Source organism: Podarcis erhardii (assembly GCF_964252035.2).
Source record: "Podarcis erhardii genome assembly, chromosome: 10".
Taxonomy (NCBI): domain Eukaryota; kingdom Metazoa; phylum Chordata; class Lepidosauria; order Squamata; family Lacertidae; genus Podarcis; species Podarcis erhardii.
Window position 1 is genome coordinate 66,870,791 of NC_138500.1, and position 15,204 is coordinate 66,885,994.

The 15,204-nt window shown below is 42.5% G+C and overlaps 1 protein-coding gene across 6 annotated transcripts in view; it reads right to left on the reverse strand.

Annotated features, from left to right (window-relative positions):
• GRAMD4 (GRAM domain containing 4) overlaps positions 1–15,204 on the reverse strand; it is a 114,019-nt gene that overhangs the window by 18,334 nt on the left and 80,481 nt on the right. For all 6 annotated transcript variants that reach the window (XM_081877964.1, XM_081877962.1, XM_081877965.1 and 3 more), the window contains 8 exons: positions 11,635–11,767; positions 10,152–10,177; positions 8,096–8,187; positions 6,618–6,709; positions 3,462–3,510; positions 2,564–2,635; positions 846–889; positions 634–743 (listed from right to left, as the gene is read on the reverse strand). In XM_081877964.1, the coding sequence (XP_081734090.1) occupies positions 634–743; positions 846–889; positions 2,564–2,635; positions 3,462–3,510; positions 6,618–6,709; positions 8,096–8,187; positions 10,152–10,177; positions 11,635–11,767 (618 nt within the window). The remainder of the gene's footprint in view (positions 1–633; positions 744–845; positions 890–2,563; positions 2,636–3,461; positions 3,511–6,617; positions 6,710–8,095; positions 8,188–10,151; positions 10,178–11,634; positions 11,768–15,204) is intronic.

The window sequence follows — 15,204 nt, forward strand, 5'->3', positions numbered from 1 at the left end:
TTTATATGGCCAGCTTAAATATTTTATGCTTTAATTTTACTTGTAAGCCATATTGAGAAGATGGTTCCAGAAGCATTTAAAAGAAATTATTCTCAGAAGGGGTTACATCCATCTATGGGACGCGGGTGGCACTGTGGTCTAAACCACTGAGCCTCTTGGGCTTGCTGATCAGAAGGCTCGCGGTTTGAATCCCCGTGACGGGGTGAGCTCCCATTGCTCTGCCCCAGCTCCTGCCAACCTAACAGTTCGAAAGCACACCAGTGTAAGTAGATAAATAGGTACTGTTGCAGCGGGAAAGTAAACGGCGTTTCCGTGCGCTCTGGTTTCCGTCACGTTGCGCCAGAAGCGGTTTAGTCATGCTAACCACATGACCCGGAAAGCTGTCTATGGACAAACGCCGGCTCCCTCAGCCTGAAAGTGAGATGAGCGCTGCAACCCCAGAGTCGCCTTTGACTGGACGTAACCATCCAGGGGTCCTTTACCTTACATCCATCTCCAAGCAAGTGTGGCACCATGCAAGTATTTTTTGAAGCATGCCCAATTAATGGCTCATAATGGAAACTTGGTTCCTGGTCAAGATAGATGTGAGCTTCTAAGATCACAGAGAGCGGCAAGAAATCTGAAAAGTGTTACCCATTGAAAGGCCGATGATCCTGTACGGAATACAGCAGGATGCTATAAAAGCCGCCCACAGAGCAATGTACAGCTTTTGCGTAACTTCAGGCTGCACCCACATAAACAAGCTGTGAAGGGGAAAAGGAACAGAGAAAGAAGTGAGACATTGCGGCACTTTGTTCTCTCTTCCCCGTTCAAATATGCTGAAAATAAATACATTTAAAACTCACTTTTTGATTTTTTCCAGTATGTCTGACATTTTGCCAAACAAATTCTGCAATTGAAAGAGGAAGGGAATGTCAGCTCAGAATATACTGCTGTGCAACTTATGATAAAGTTCTATTATGGGTATAAAGCCATTGTTTTAATTTTTTTTAAAAAAAATCAGTTCCATCTCATTGCAAAGGTGGAAGAAAATATTTATTCCAGTCACAAGTACGACACTCATAAAATCTTCACATTCCAGAAATTGCTGCTTGCTTGCCCAATGTGCCTTGTATTTTAGGAACCATAAACTACAGATTGCCCAATGGTCAGAATTGCGAATCCTGTGTAAAAAGTTTACTGTTTTGAGAACATAGAAAACATCCCTTGAACGCTGGAAATGACTGCAGGGAAAATGACCGCATTTACACTAATGCTGAACTCCCCCCCCCCTTTTATTTAGTGGTTGTTGGTTTTTGTGTTTGTGTTTTGTTTTGTTTTACAAAATTTGCACATTTACCAAAATATCAATCATACATTTGGCATCAACTTCCTCCCCACCCCCACGGTTCATTTTAGTTACCCATTTCTGCTGCATATTCCAATTAAACCCTATTATTTCTTTTTCCATTTTATATCAGTTTTCTTTCTGCTGCTGAATTTACTCTAACCCTGCTAACGTCTTTAATTTGTTTACAATAATTGTTCAAGTATCCTACAAACCTTTTCCAATCTTCCTTTTTTAAAAAAACTTTCTTCCTGGCCTCTTATTCTACGAGTTAAGTTTAGCCACTTCTGCATATTCCACCAATTTCATCTGCTATTAACATTTCAAACGCTGTATGGTCTACACATTGCAAGAGGCAATATTGCGGCATGAAGTCAAGAAGAAAAGAGTCTTCTGAAACTGATTTTTCACGTGGGCCAAGCTAACTCTCTTCAGTGAGGGTACACAGGTCAGAGTCACCAAAAGATTTGGGTTTAATTCTCAGTTCAGAACTGAATTTACTGGGCGGCAGCCCTCAGTAGCTAAGAAATACATATACCGTACTTTTCTGTGTATAAGACAAGGGGTTTTTATTTACTCTAAAAATCATGTTCAAAACCGTGCCTCGTCTTATACATGGATAGTGAATGGGGTGGACGGGTGATTGGCTGCAGCTGTGAGTAGGAGCTTGTCAGCGATGATTGTTGGCTGCTAGAAGAGCTGCTTTGGATTGGCTGCCGCTTCTCTAATTGGGTTGGTGATTGGCTTCTGCAGCAAACACTGCTGTGGATTGGCTGTCGCTGCCGCGATTGGCGGCTGCTGTTCTGGGAAGCGCATGATTGTCAGCGGACAGCTTTTCCCAGTCGGGTAAGAGGGGTTTTTTTGCTGGGGGAGGCTCTGTTTACGATTGGCTGTCACTGTGGCAAGTGGGCAATTTTTGGCAAACCCCCCCAAAAAAGCCTGAGCCATCTCACCCCCCCCCCAATATTTTCTAAAATTTGAGTCCCCCAAAACAGGGAGTGTCTTATACATGGGGGCATCTTATAGACGGAAAAGTACGGCAGATAGCAAAAGCCAGGCGTCTGACTAAGAAGCCTGCTGAGAAAGATGTTCCTCAGAGGTGTTTTGTGGGTTGGCACAGGCAAATATGGACCACAAAGAACAGATCTGGGAGCTGACAAGAAAACTTGTGTTATGAACCGCCCTGAGATCTTACCCAGAAATCCTTTCAATGGGAGGCACCAGGGATTATATTACCTGTGCTTTTTGTGCCACGTCCAGAACAAGCTGGAATTTTTCTGACACTGTTAGATCTTCCTTTGGAGGTTCCTGAAAGAAGACCAGAAATGAGGCAACAAGATTTTTTTACATGCCCTTCACCTTTTAAGCAAAAATCAGCTTAGGGCAGCAGATTCGTGGCAACACAATGACTATGATATGCCTGTACTTGGGGCTCGCGTGACTGAATTTTCCACCATGCAAGCATTCTCTCCCCATAAAGAACCAGATGTCCAGTTTTCTACGGAAATATATCTATTTTTTAAATGGAAGTGCATTCCATTACATGGACCACAAGCCTATAGTCTATACTCAGGACTGGGAACCCGTGGCCCTTCAAATGTGATTGGACTACAACTTTCATGAACCCCAGTTGGCATGGCCAATGACCAGGGATGATGAGAGCAGCACGGGCTCTTGGCTGAGGGCAGCAAAATTTGCTTGGAGAATTGCCTCAGTGGAATTAACCTCCCCAGTTATACCTCAGGTTACAGACACTTTAGGTTGCGTTTTTCCGGGTTGTGGTCCGCCCAAACCCAGAAGTACCGGAACGAGTTACTTCCGGGTTATGGCGGTCACGCATGCGCAGAAGCGCTAAATCGCAACCCGCACATGCGCAGATGCACCGCTGCAGGTTGCGAACGTGCCTTCCGCACGGATCACGTTCGCACCCCGAGCGTCCACTGTAAAAGCCATTTTCTCATGACTCGATGCCTTCAATGGTGTGTTGCTAAGTGCAATATTTGGGTTTTCAATGAAAAGCATAAAAGGAGGTTTGTGGCACAACATCCCTGAATATTAATCATAAAAAGCTGGTAGAGTCAATTATTACAATGAGCAAAATAGATAAAACGTATCTAGAATTATTTGGACTTACAATGGGCTCAGAAACTTCAGGCACAATACTCCACTGTATTCTCCACCCTCTAAAAATAAAAATAAAAATACTTTAATTAAACAGACTAGCTTTTCCATAAGGCTCAGTTAACAGAGTAAAAGTAAGGCTTAAAAAAAAAAAAAAGCAACTCGTGTGGGTAGCAGACAACATCTTTTCAGATCTATTTTAATTATTTCCCCCAAATGCAACCACCCAGTTTGTGTCATGCAGCCTCACAGAATCATATGGTCTTGAATATTCAAAAGATTGCCATAGATTACAAGTATGTAAATAATGCTTATGTTTGTTCTTAACCAACCAAACACCCTATCAACTACACAAAGCCATAATTAACATTAAAAAAAAACAACCCACACTCATCAATCCTTTGACAATCGGCAGTAATTATGGCATTGCAAGAACGTTCCTACACAAATAATATCCATTCTGTGTAGATTACCGCATTTGGCTTTTTAATTAGGGATTAGCATTCTGCTGGTTGTTAACAAAAAAAAATATGATACTTGGCATTTTAGCCTTCTTGCATGCAAATAAAACTAGCCCACTTCACAGGAGGGGGGTTTCATCGGTACAAAGTTTATCAGGAGCACAATGCTGGGTCCTGGGACTTCCGGGATAGCGCGAACGGGTAATGGCGGACTCCCTCTGAGCTCCGGAGGGAGTCGGCTCCGCTAAGGACGGGTCTTGCCGTGCCGGCGACACGGGGACCCTTAGAAACCGCAGGCGCGGAAGCCTGCGGACATGGTGACTCGGTGGGCACCTTAAGCGCCCTCCCTGACCCGCGAAGAGCCTTTTTAAAGGCTACGGAGTGGACCGGAGAGTGGCGTGGTGCTGAGAGTCGATCGCTGCCTTGGCGGAGCGAAGCCGCGAGCCATGACCGGAGAGCGCTGTCTTTCTTCTTAAAATTTGGACTGAAAATGTAACCCGTGAGTAAAAGGAAATTTCGGCACTAAAAGTTTCTTATTTACGAATTCGAGTATGATCGGGGGGACGTGTTAAAAAGGAAGTCCGCACTCCCCCTCCCCACCAAAAGATTTAAAGCAAGGAGATAGCACCAGGTCGGAAAGACTTTGGTGCTTAAATGGAGAACTTTTATAAACTGAATTAAGAAGTAATTTGAGCAGGAGTGGAAGAAAGAGGAATTCCGGGGGTTTTGCTTTTTAAGTTGACCCCCCCCAGACCCGGGTAGCGCCCAGTGTGGGAGCCCGAGAAACAGAATAAGGAGTTTGACAGCTGTCAAAAAGAGCTGTCAAACGACTAGCCGAAACGTGGAACTGTGTTATAACTGCTTTTCTGGACTAAATGCTACATTGAAACTGAATTGATTGAACTGATTGGAAACAAAATAATCCTTAACAACAAAGTAACTGACTGTTGGGTGAGATTCATGATGGAGATCCCTCTGGAGGGAACTGATGACATTGCAATGGCTGCTGAAGGAAAATTACTGGCAGAGATACAAAAAATGTTTTGTCTGGTGGGAACCTTGCAAAAACAGAACACAATTATGACTGAACAGTTGATGACCTTCAGTTTTAAACTTAACGACTCTGTCAATGGAACTAAACAAGTGGAAAAAAAATTTGCAGCTGCAGAAGGAGAGATAACCCTATGGGGGGAAGGAGAAAAAGAAAGAGTTCAACAAGAATGCAAACAGAAACCTGCAACTTTTGGGAATCAAAGAAACAAGGAGGATGACTATGGGATTGCAGATCTGCAGGGCCAGAGGAAGAGAGAAGCCCCTGGAATAATCAGAATATTGAATCAACAAAGAATGAACAAGTTCAATGGGGACTTCTTTCTGGGGCTGGACTTTGGGAGATTTGTTGTTTTTGGTCAAAAACTGCCTTTGTTTGATTTGGAAGAAAGAAAATATGAGGAGCTGCTGACAGAACTTCATGGAGAAGGGAAGACCAACAAAGAGGACTATAATCAAAATCGGCGGAGAGAGGCTAACTGGGGCCTGAAGGCCTCGGATGTCAGAAATCCGGGCTAAAGCTGTTGTTTATCTATTTGGATAGGGGCAAAGCGGGGGCAGGGGGGAGGGGAATTTGGGGTGGTAAAAACCTGGGATTTGGAACTGAAATATTATGATTTTAGATTTAATATTATAAAAAAAAAAAAAAAAAAGATGAGTCTGTGGGAGAGAAATTAGGCCGACCTTGGAGAATAGATCCAATATGGGAAAGGGAACATGTAAAATTATGATAAGTTAAAAAGGGGGAAAAGATAAATTGGAAGGAAAGAATTGAATAATTTTTAAGAGATCTAATAAATAACTTGCTGAGCTATGTAGTGAAAATGGAAGGTGGGCAGGGGAGTGCGGGGAAGTCATTGAAAGAAGGAGATGAAAATTCGGTTGTGTTTTGTTTTGTTTTGTGTTTGTTTTACCTTTGTTTTGATTTTTTTTATGTAAGTTTGTTTTGTTTTTAAAATTGAAAATTGAATAAAAATTATTTAAAAAAAAAAAAACACAATGCTGGGTCCTGAACGTCCACATGGAACTGGGAACCCTGCAAGAGGTTCCTTTCTGCAGACATCCACCTTCTCCAGAAGTGGAGGACATGCAAAAATGGAGGTTCCCTAAGCACAACAAACGTGTGACGAGGGCTTCAGGGACTCAGTGAACAGGATGAAATGTGCTTGCTGATGCTGAAGCAATTTCAGTTCCAGCACAAGTTTATTAGACCTGTGTTGATGTAAGAATCTGATGGCACACAGGCAGAAACTGTCATGTTCAGTTACCATGGGTAACAGAACTTTGAAATGAGTAGATTTGCATCGTCACTTTTCCTGCTTTTAGAATAATGTTCTGGGTGGTGTTATTGACTTGTCTCCAAAATCAACGCTCTGTAGAGTTCCCTTCCCTCTGCTACAACCTGTAGAGGAGCTGCAGTTGTGGCAAATTGCTTCTCCCTAGGAAGTCTGGCAGATGATATAGAACCACAGAATCATACGAGTTGGAAGAGACCATGAGGAGCATCTAATCCAGTGTTCCCCAAACTTGGGTCTCCAGCTGTTTTTGGACTACAACTCCCATCATCAGAAGGACCAGTGGTCACGGATGATGGGAATCGTAGTCCCAAAACAAGTGACAAACTGAAACCTCAATACAGAAGAAAGTTGAGAGATTACCTGGCTATGAGGTAATTTAGGGATAACCTCAAAATTGCTAAAAATAAGAACATAGGAATGGCCCAGCCATGCCATACAGCATTCATGTAGATCTATAGACAGAAGAAGAAATAAAGAATTACAAAAGAAATAATAGTGATGCTTTCATGCAATACCCATGCTGAAAACAATCTCCCAGGACATCTGTACTGATCTGAGATGAATCAGACTCTCTTACATTGCAATTCCATGCATATTTACCTGGAAATGAGTCTAGCTATGTTCAATGGGGTTTACTCCCAGGTAAACATGTATAGGAGAGATGGGGAACTTGTAGTGCAGTAGAATCTGCAGAGCCCTAATTCCATTCATCCCTGGAGTCTGAAAGGCTACAGGTTTCCATCAAATCAATTTATACTTTTGAACTGGCATCAACGCTCTGAAATCATGCAGACGGCCAAACATTTTCACTTGGAAACACACACACACACACACACACACACACGGTATTATACTGACCCTACAAAGTGACATTCCTGCTTTTTCCCATTCTTTAATTAATGCCCCTTGAAGAAAATGCAGGTTTCTGACATTCTTTCAGCTTCCACGGCAACAAGCTCTCCTCACAAGAAGGCCCTGAACAGCTGCTCATTATCATGAAATGCCATTCCCTGTGCAACAATTTACCCTCTCAAAATCTCCATTGCTTCATTGAACTAATATTCTCAGTGTATTCTGAAGTCTGTGGTTACTTAAAGGCTTCTGCACAAAAATCGTGCAATTCGGCTTTGCTTGAACAATGGAATTGCAGATTAAAACTAGTTGCATAAAACTGGTATGTACAAGAGGCGGCTACCCTTGAAATACTCTCCCAGATATGTTAGGTTTCTAGAAGCAGGATAGTATTTCTGTTTTGTTTTGAGGGGAAAGACACATTATTCTATCAAGAGGCACAACCTGGCAGGAGACCCAATAAGACCTTGCAAACTCTTAAAAACCATGCCAAACCATATTCTTAAACCCACATTTAAAGTATATTTGAAACAGGGTAAACCAGTCCAGGTGGTATTCTCCATAAAAGCTCTTTGTTAAAGTGGAAGAGAATCTGCTCTCTCTATATTATCAGCCCCATCGTGTTCCTTTAACGGATGTTAAGAGATGTTGTTACAGTAATCTGGAAAACTAGACACTACGAATGAACCAGAACAGCAAACAGGTAAAATCAGTGTATCTTTTAAAAATGGGCAAGCATTGACAAACAGAGAAACTTTTGCAACTCTACACAACCGACACTCCAAGAGGCATGCTTGGTGTCACAACACACGACACTGTAATGCTGATTTGTGTATGTCATTCTGAGTGTTGTTGACTTCCAGGATTCATATTTATCAAGCCAGCTTAAACATTTAGAATTGGGTAAAGTTGCTTTCCCCCCTCCCCCAATAAACTGAGCGAAGTTCATGTCTGTAAGTTCACCTGAACGAGAAAGGACAACTTACAATAAAGGCAATAGCAGAAGTATAGATAGAATACCAGTCTGATAAGGCAGAAAGATTCTTCACAAAATTTGTGACGGGTTTGGCACCTCTCTCTAGGCAGAAGAGAAAATAAACATACTCTAAGCAGACAGCAATGCTTCCAAAGACATAATACTTTGAATTGGAAAGGGGAGAGGGGACCACCCACACAGGCCCAATAGTTGCTTGAACTTTTCAACATCCCTTTCCCTTGGGATTACAAGCAGAAGCGATGTGTGTCATTGACTTAGAATGTTTCCGCAGATAAGTGGTGCATCTTGTTATTAAACACACTCTCCCATAGTCCTTATTTAGGCATGGCATATTGCGGTTTCTAGGAATTCAGGAATCTAAGAGCTGATCAACACACGCATCAGTATCACTCAAGTTATCGCTCTGTGAGCAGCTGCTGTATACGCAAACAGCCTCCCTGGGAAGGATCACACTCGAGGTGAAATAAGGCCGTGTGGGGTTTTTTATCCGCTTCCTACATGCAAATCACACCTTCGTGTTCTCCAGAGATGAATCTGCCCGTATGAAACTGCTTTCAGGTAAGGTAAAGGTAAAGGGACCCCTGACCGTTAGGTCCAGTCGTGGCCGACTCTGGGATTGCGGCGCTCATCTCGCTTTATTGGCCAAGGGAGCCGGCGTACAGCTTCCGCGTCATGTGGCCAGCATGACTAAGCCGCTTCTGGCGAACCAAAGCAGCGCACGGAAACGCCGTTTACCTTCCCGCCAGAGTGGTACCTATTTATCTACTTGCACTTTGACGTGCTTTCGAACTGCTAGGTTGGCAGGAGCAGAGACTGAGCAACAGGAGCTCACCCCGTCGCAGGGATTTGAACCGCCGACCTTCAGATTGGCAAGTCCTAGGCTCTGTGGTTTAACCCACAGGGCCACCCGCGTGCCTTCAGACTGCACCCTAATTTAGGAAAGGAATGGCACAGTAGCAAAATATTGTTTTGCAAGAGGTCAAAGGCAGCTCAAAATATGGGCAGGACTGCAACCACACACCCTGGTCAGTCCAATTTCATCTCCATGCCTGTATTAAAAGGGGAGGTTACAAACAAGGGCAAAGGCTGCATTCTGGCCATTCTTGCGGCATGAGATGCCTCTGTGTGGGGCCTGCGGAATTTCAGATTAATCTTAAGCAACTCTAATTCTCATAGACTAAAAAAAAACCAACCCCACAAACATTTGACTTGCAGAACTGGTCCAGCTCCATTTGCCTGATAAGGAGCTTTATAAAACTAGACTGAAGCCAGCACAGAAATCAACTCAGCGTGATCATTTTGGAATCGAAAAAATAAACTGATTCTGCACAAGGAGTCTTAATGGCTTGGCAAACAGTAACAGAATCATTTAACGATGGAACACTTGATTAATTAAACTTTGTTCCCATAGTTAAGACTCATTGGGCAGAATAAATCAGAACAAGATCGCTGCTCCCTCTTCACCAGGCCCCTCGGCTCTTGTTTAGTGACTAGGTTTGGTGTGCCTATCCTCACTTCTTAACTCAGTTTCCCATGACAGCCACAACATGAAACTGTGGTTTAATAGCTCCTTACAAGCTAGGATAAACCATGGTTCACTGACCCAAAAGCATGACGTCCAAAGTGGGCCTATGAGTCCAATTATCACTCTAGTTGTCAGATAAATATATTCAAGAGAGTTCAAGCTTCTATTTCTGTTCAACAGAGCACAACAATAAGCTACTATTGGGAAAACGTTAAGTTCTAGGGATTAGCTTGAGTGCTATTTTAAATTAGACAATTAATTAATCCTGTGAATTAGATACACTGCAAAAAATGAATATTCACAGTTGTCACATCATGCTTGTTACATTTTAGATTTCTGTAACTTTGAATATTAATAATATACTTTATCTAACTCCATGTTATATGTGACACTGAGGTAACAAAATTATATGGGTTTTATTGCTACAAGATCCACTTAAATATTTCTCAACACTGTTTGCATTTTATATACAAATACCATATATATATATATATACGTAAGAGCAACGTTAGATACTTACTTAATCGTCTCATATTTTCTGTGAGCCTGGAAAATGAATAGTAGATCATATGATATGTTATCTTGAGGGACAAACATATTTCTGTTACTACCCCATATTCAACATAGATTATTCAAAAATTGTGTGTGTTGTGTCAGAACTTCGGCATGTATATTTTTATCCAATTTCAATGCTGCCCTTCACCTGAAAATCACAGAGCAGTTCACAACATAAAACTACAAAATGAGAACACAAAATACATTGAGAAAGAATGAAAGCAAAAACCAAAAACCCTCCTCAGAAACACATTAAAAAAAGGGCATGGAATGCTAATCAGCCCAAACAAAAGGGCTGGTTAAAAAGAAATGTTTTGGTCTGGTGCCTAAAGACATTCAATGAATGTGCCAGGCAAGTCTCCCTGGGGAGAGAATTCCACAAGCAAGGAGCCACCACAGAAAAGGCTTGTTCTAATAATAATAATAATAATAATAATAATAAGAATAATAATAATAATAATAATAATAATAATAATAATAATAATAATAATTTTTTATTTATACCCCGCCCATCTGGCTGAGTTTCCCCAGCCACTCTGGGCGGCCCCCAATCGAGTGTTAAAAACAATACAGCATATTACACTGAACCTGGTCTGACTGCACTGGCCACAAATTAGTTTCTGGGCCCAATGTAAAGTGCTGGTTTTAACCTATAAAATGGATCAGGACCGCAATACCTTAAGGACCAGCCTTTCCCCTAATGAAGCAACTCAGACCCTGCAATCTCCACATGAGGTCCTTTCACAAGAAGTCTGGAGGATTGCGACCAACCCTGAAAACTATTGGTACAGGGCAGTATACATTTTTAATAAATAGCAATAACACAAAAACAGACTTATTCTGCAGTAGCTCCCCGCTTGTTGAATGAGGCTCACCTGAGGCCTTTGTTACAAATCTTTAGGTGCCACGCAAAAACATTCCTCTTCTCCCAGGCCACTGAAGCAATCTATGGACTTTTAAACTGTGGGGCTTTTATTTTTTGTTTGCTTGTTATTATGATTTTTGTGACTTTTTTTTTTTACTGTAAAGCACCCTGTGATCCTCAGATGAAGGGCAGAATATAAGTTTAATAAGTATATATTTTTTTAAAAAAATAAAATGGCTAGAGAAATTTATACACGCTAGAAAATCATTGAAATAAGTCACGAAGGTAAGTTTCACAGCTATCCTACTGAGTGTTCCCCACTCCCACCCCAAAGTTGGATTTCCCGAGCTCTTAAAAACAGCAGAATATGGAAAACCTGAGAGGGCAATACTTTCTTCTCAGTTTTGTGCAGATGCCCCATAAAGGGTGAGTGAACAAATCACGGCTACTCCACAGTTAATTCCCAGAGTGGAAACAGCCTCTAACCCTTTAGCAATTGTCCCTGTTAATGTGTTTTTTTAGCAGATGGTATCATTCAAATATTTTAAATTTTTTTTAAAACTGATACTCCTGTGTGACTTACCTTCTAGCACTAAGTGGTTCTTCTGTTTCAACAGTGTTTTCTTCGGGCTGAAACCTGAAGTCTTCAATATATTCCCCAAATTTGTCATAGACCCACTTTTGAACCCGTGAACACATCATGTTGCTGCGTTTATCTGCCGATAAAAAAACCAACATTTTAGTTCTAAGAGGTCAGTTGAGTACAACATATGCAAGCTAAAGCAACCGTATTAATAGGTCTTCACTGTGATACGATGCCCTAGAGCCAATGGGGTAGCCAATGGGGTATTGCTGGACTACAATTCCCATCAGTCCCAACTTCCATCAGCCCCAACCTGCATGGCCAATGGTCATGGATGAAGGGGGTTGTAGTCCAATAAGATATGGGGGGCCTCCTACAGATTCCCCATCCCTACTCTAGGGATTGAACTCTTCCATCGATGGAAGGTCTGGTCACATGATCAACTGGTCCCACCCATGACTGAATGTATTCACACACAGAGAGTCCAAAGAAGATTGGCAGATCAAGTTGATGGATTATGCCGAAATGGCAAAATTAACTGGGAAGCTCAGGAACCAAGAAGACGAGAAACTAAAAAAGAACGGGAAGTGCTTATAATATACCGTATTTTTCCGTGTATAAGACAGTGCTTTTTGTTTTTAAAAATTAGGCAAAAAATGGGTGTTGCCCTATACACGGATAGTGAATCCACAGGGGAGGACATGTGATTAATGGCAGCAGCAAGCAGGAGATTGGCAGCGGCGATTGGGCGGGTGATTGGCAGCTGTGGCGAGGCAGGCAGGTATTGGCAGCTGCGGCAAGTGGGCGGGTGGGCTGTTGGTGGCGGCGAGTGGGCAGACAATTGGCGGCTGCGGTGAGGAGTGCGATTGGCAGTGCCTGTCGCAAGCGATTGGCAGTGGAGGGCAGGCGAGTGAGTGATTGGCGGAAGTGACCTCCCCCCTCCCCCCCAAAAAGGCTAAACAACTTAATTTCTAAATTTTGGGTTAAAAAAAATAGAGGTCATCTTATACATGGAAAAATATGTTATATAAAGAATCACTGTAAACAGTTTAAAACATTAGCAAGATTCTAAATACACTTGTAATGTAACAGAAACTACAGATAATTTAGATGATGAAAACTTTGGAGACATACTGTTATGCAGATGAAAGTAAGAGGACCCAGGAATGGGATGGGGGAAAGTCAGGCAATTCAGAGCAATCTCGATATGTATGACATTTTGATGTAAATTTATTCTCTTTTTTCTTTTCTTATCTTTTTGAAAACCAAATAAAAAAAATATTTTTAAAAACCCTAGTCTATTTATCTATCCATCTGAATCCTAGAGACTCATCAGTAGCAAAAGCCTGGGGGCAGTTTTCAATGAGGAACCTGTCCCATAGCCTATAGCGGTAGCCAAATAGTTGGCAATATTGTGCCCTACCAGCCTTGGATCCTGGCATCTTGCCCCAGTTTCGAGACTTGACCCTTCTGTGATCCTGAAGGCAGGCCTAAAAATATGCCTCTAAACCTATCGATGAGTTAGGTTCCCCAGAATGCAAAGGAGGCACAAATGCAGAGTACGATGCCATGGGGATTTCTCTAATACGGTTCCATTTACAGCACCAATGAAAAGAGGCCACAAGGCAGCGTATTATATGAAAGCACATTGGTAAACTGGGAGAGAGCATCTTGCTTTGCAGGCATGCCTAGCAGGGTCAATACAGATTTCAGGAGAAACCATGGTTTGTGATAGCTTTTAGAACCGAAACCCAAATGGTTTAGGGTGGTTTAGGGTGGTGTGTCTTTTCAGCACAGAGCTTCGTAAGTTTCACTTCCATCTCCACGGCACAGCAGTTTCCGAAGTCTATGAAAACAACTTCTCAACTGTTACCATAAACTGCAGCTCGCAAAACGTTGTTCTGACTCAGAATTTGTCAATGTAAACATCATGAGAAACCATGATTTGATTTCCTTAACCATGGTTTGGTGTGATGTCTGAACTGAAACTCCAAGTGGCACAACACACAACAAAGCAGTCAAAACAAACATGATTCCATGGTATGAAATATCTTGTTTTCGCTTTTATTTTAATGCATATCAAATTTAAGCCGTAAAATTGAAGTTGCAAAAAATGTTTTCACCTTCATCACACCAAAGCAAGCCACCTCTTAAAAGTTTCAGGCGCAATCTATTTTTTCCTATACTTTCAAATTTGATTTTAGAGAGGCACAGTAGGCAGGGAAAAGGGTTTTGTTCCAAAAAGCAGTGGGAACATATTTCTTAAGGCTTGCATAACTAGTGTTTACAGAGAAAGCAAGTTCTAGAGAGAATAACACATTAAAAGATAGGAAAAACAAAAAAGGAAGCAGCTGTAAAAAGAGAATCACAGGAAAGAGCACAAGATAGGAATTTAAACAGCTTTGCACTACAGCTAATTTAGAGGGGGGAACTTGAAGCAGTAACTCATCCATCAATCCGCACAGGAGTACGTAATAAATCTCAGTTATCTGGGATGTGGGAGGTACTGTGATGCACTTGTACTTTGCAAGGATAATGGATCTCCCCATTTTCCAAAGATCATTTGTGGAACCTATTCTTCAACAACTGTCTATCGCCAGCCAACAAAGTAGTAGCATGGAACTCATAGAACAGTATCTGCAAACAGAGAGAATTACATTTTCTGCCACATCAGAGGCTGGGAACCTCCAGACGACAGACCAACTCTGGCGCACTACAGGGTGCAGTTTTGGCCCACAGGGCCAATGCTCCACCATCACACCCGTCTGGTGATCAGCTGGTGTCACCGGACAACATCAGCTGATGTGCCGGGAGTGGTGGGTTTCAATCCTGCCTGGTGCAGAGTTGCCTGCAGGGAACATGCTGGCAAAGCAGACTCCTCTCCCTACCAAGTGGGGTCAACTTTGGCAGGTGGACAGTCACCAGCTGTCAACATTTTGCAGGTGACTGGCAAGGTGAGTGTTCCCGCCCACCTGTCAAAGTTGGCCCATGGAGTGGGGAGACACAGAACCGGCTCACTGGATGAAAAAAGTTACCTATTCCTGCACTAAAAATATCTCCTCGAAGGTTACACACACACGCACACACACACGCACACACACACACACACACACACTCCTCTGGCCAACCTCTCTAGGCCTTTCTCTCTCACACATTCCTCTAGCTCAGGTGAAAACCTGACCAAAATCCCTAAGCCAGGTGCCTAGTGCGTTTTGTTAGAAATTAGCCAGGTGCCAGGCGCGTTTCACGACTGGCACTTGTCCAATTGCGACCACATGGAGATCTCTGGATGCAAGTTTGGCGATTGGGGAAAGCAAAATGTCACTTGGAGAAGGATCTGAACTATTTTCCTTGAAGACTGAATTTGTCTCACTCTGGATTGTTTCAACTGATGTTTTAATGTGTTGTAAACCAGCGCGGGTGGCACTGTGGTCTAAACCACTGAGCCTCTTGGGCTTGCCGATTGGAAGGTCGGCAGTTCGAATCTCTATGACGGGGTGAGCTCCCGTTGCTCGGTCCCAGCTCCTGCCAACCTAGCAGTTCAAAAGCCCGTCAAAGTGCAAGTAGATA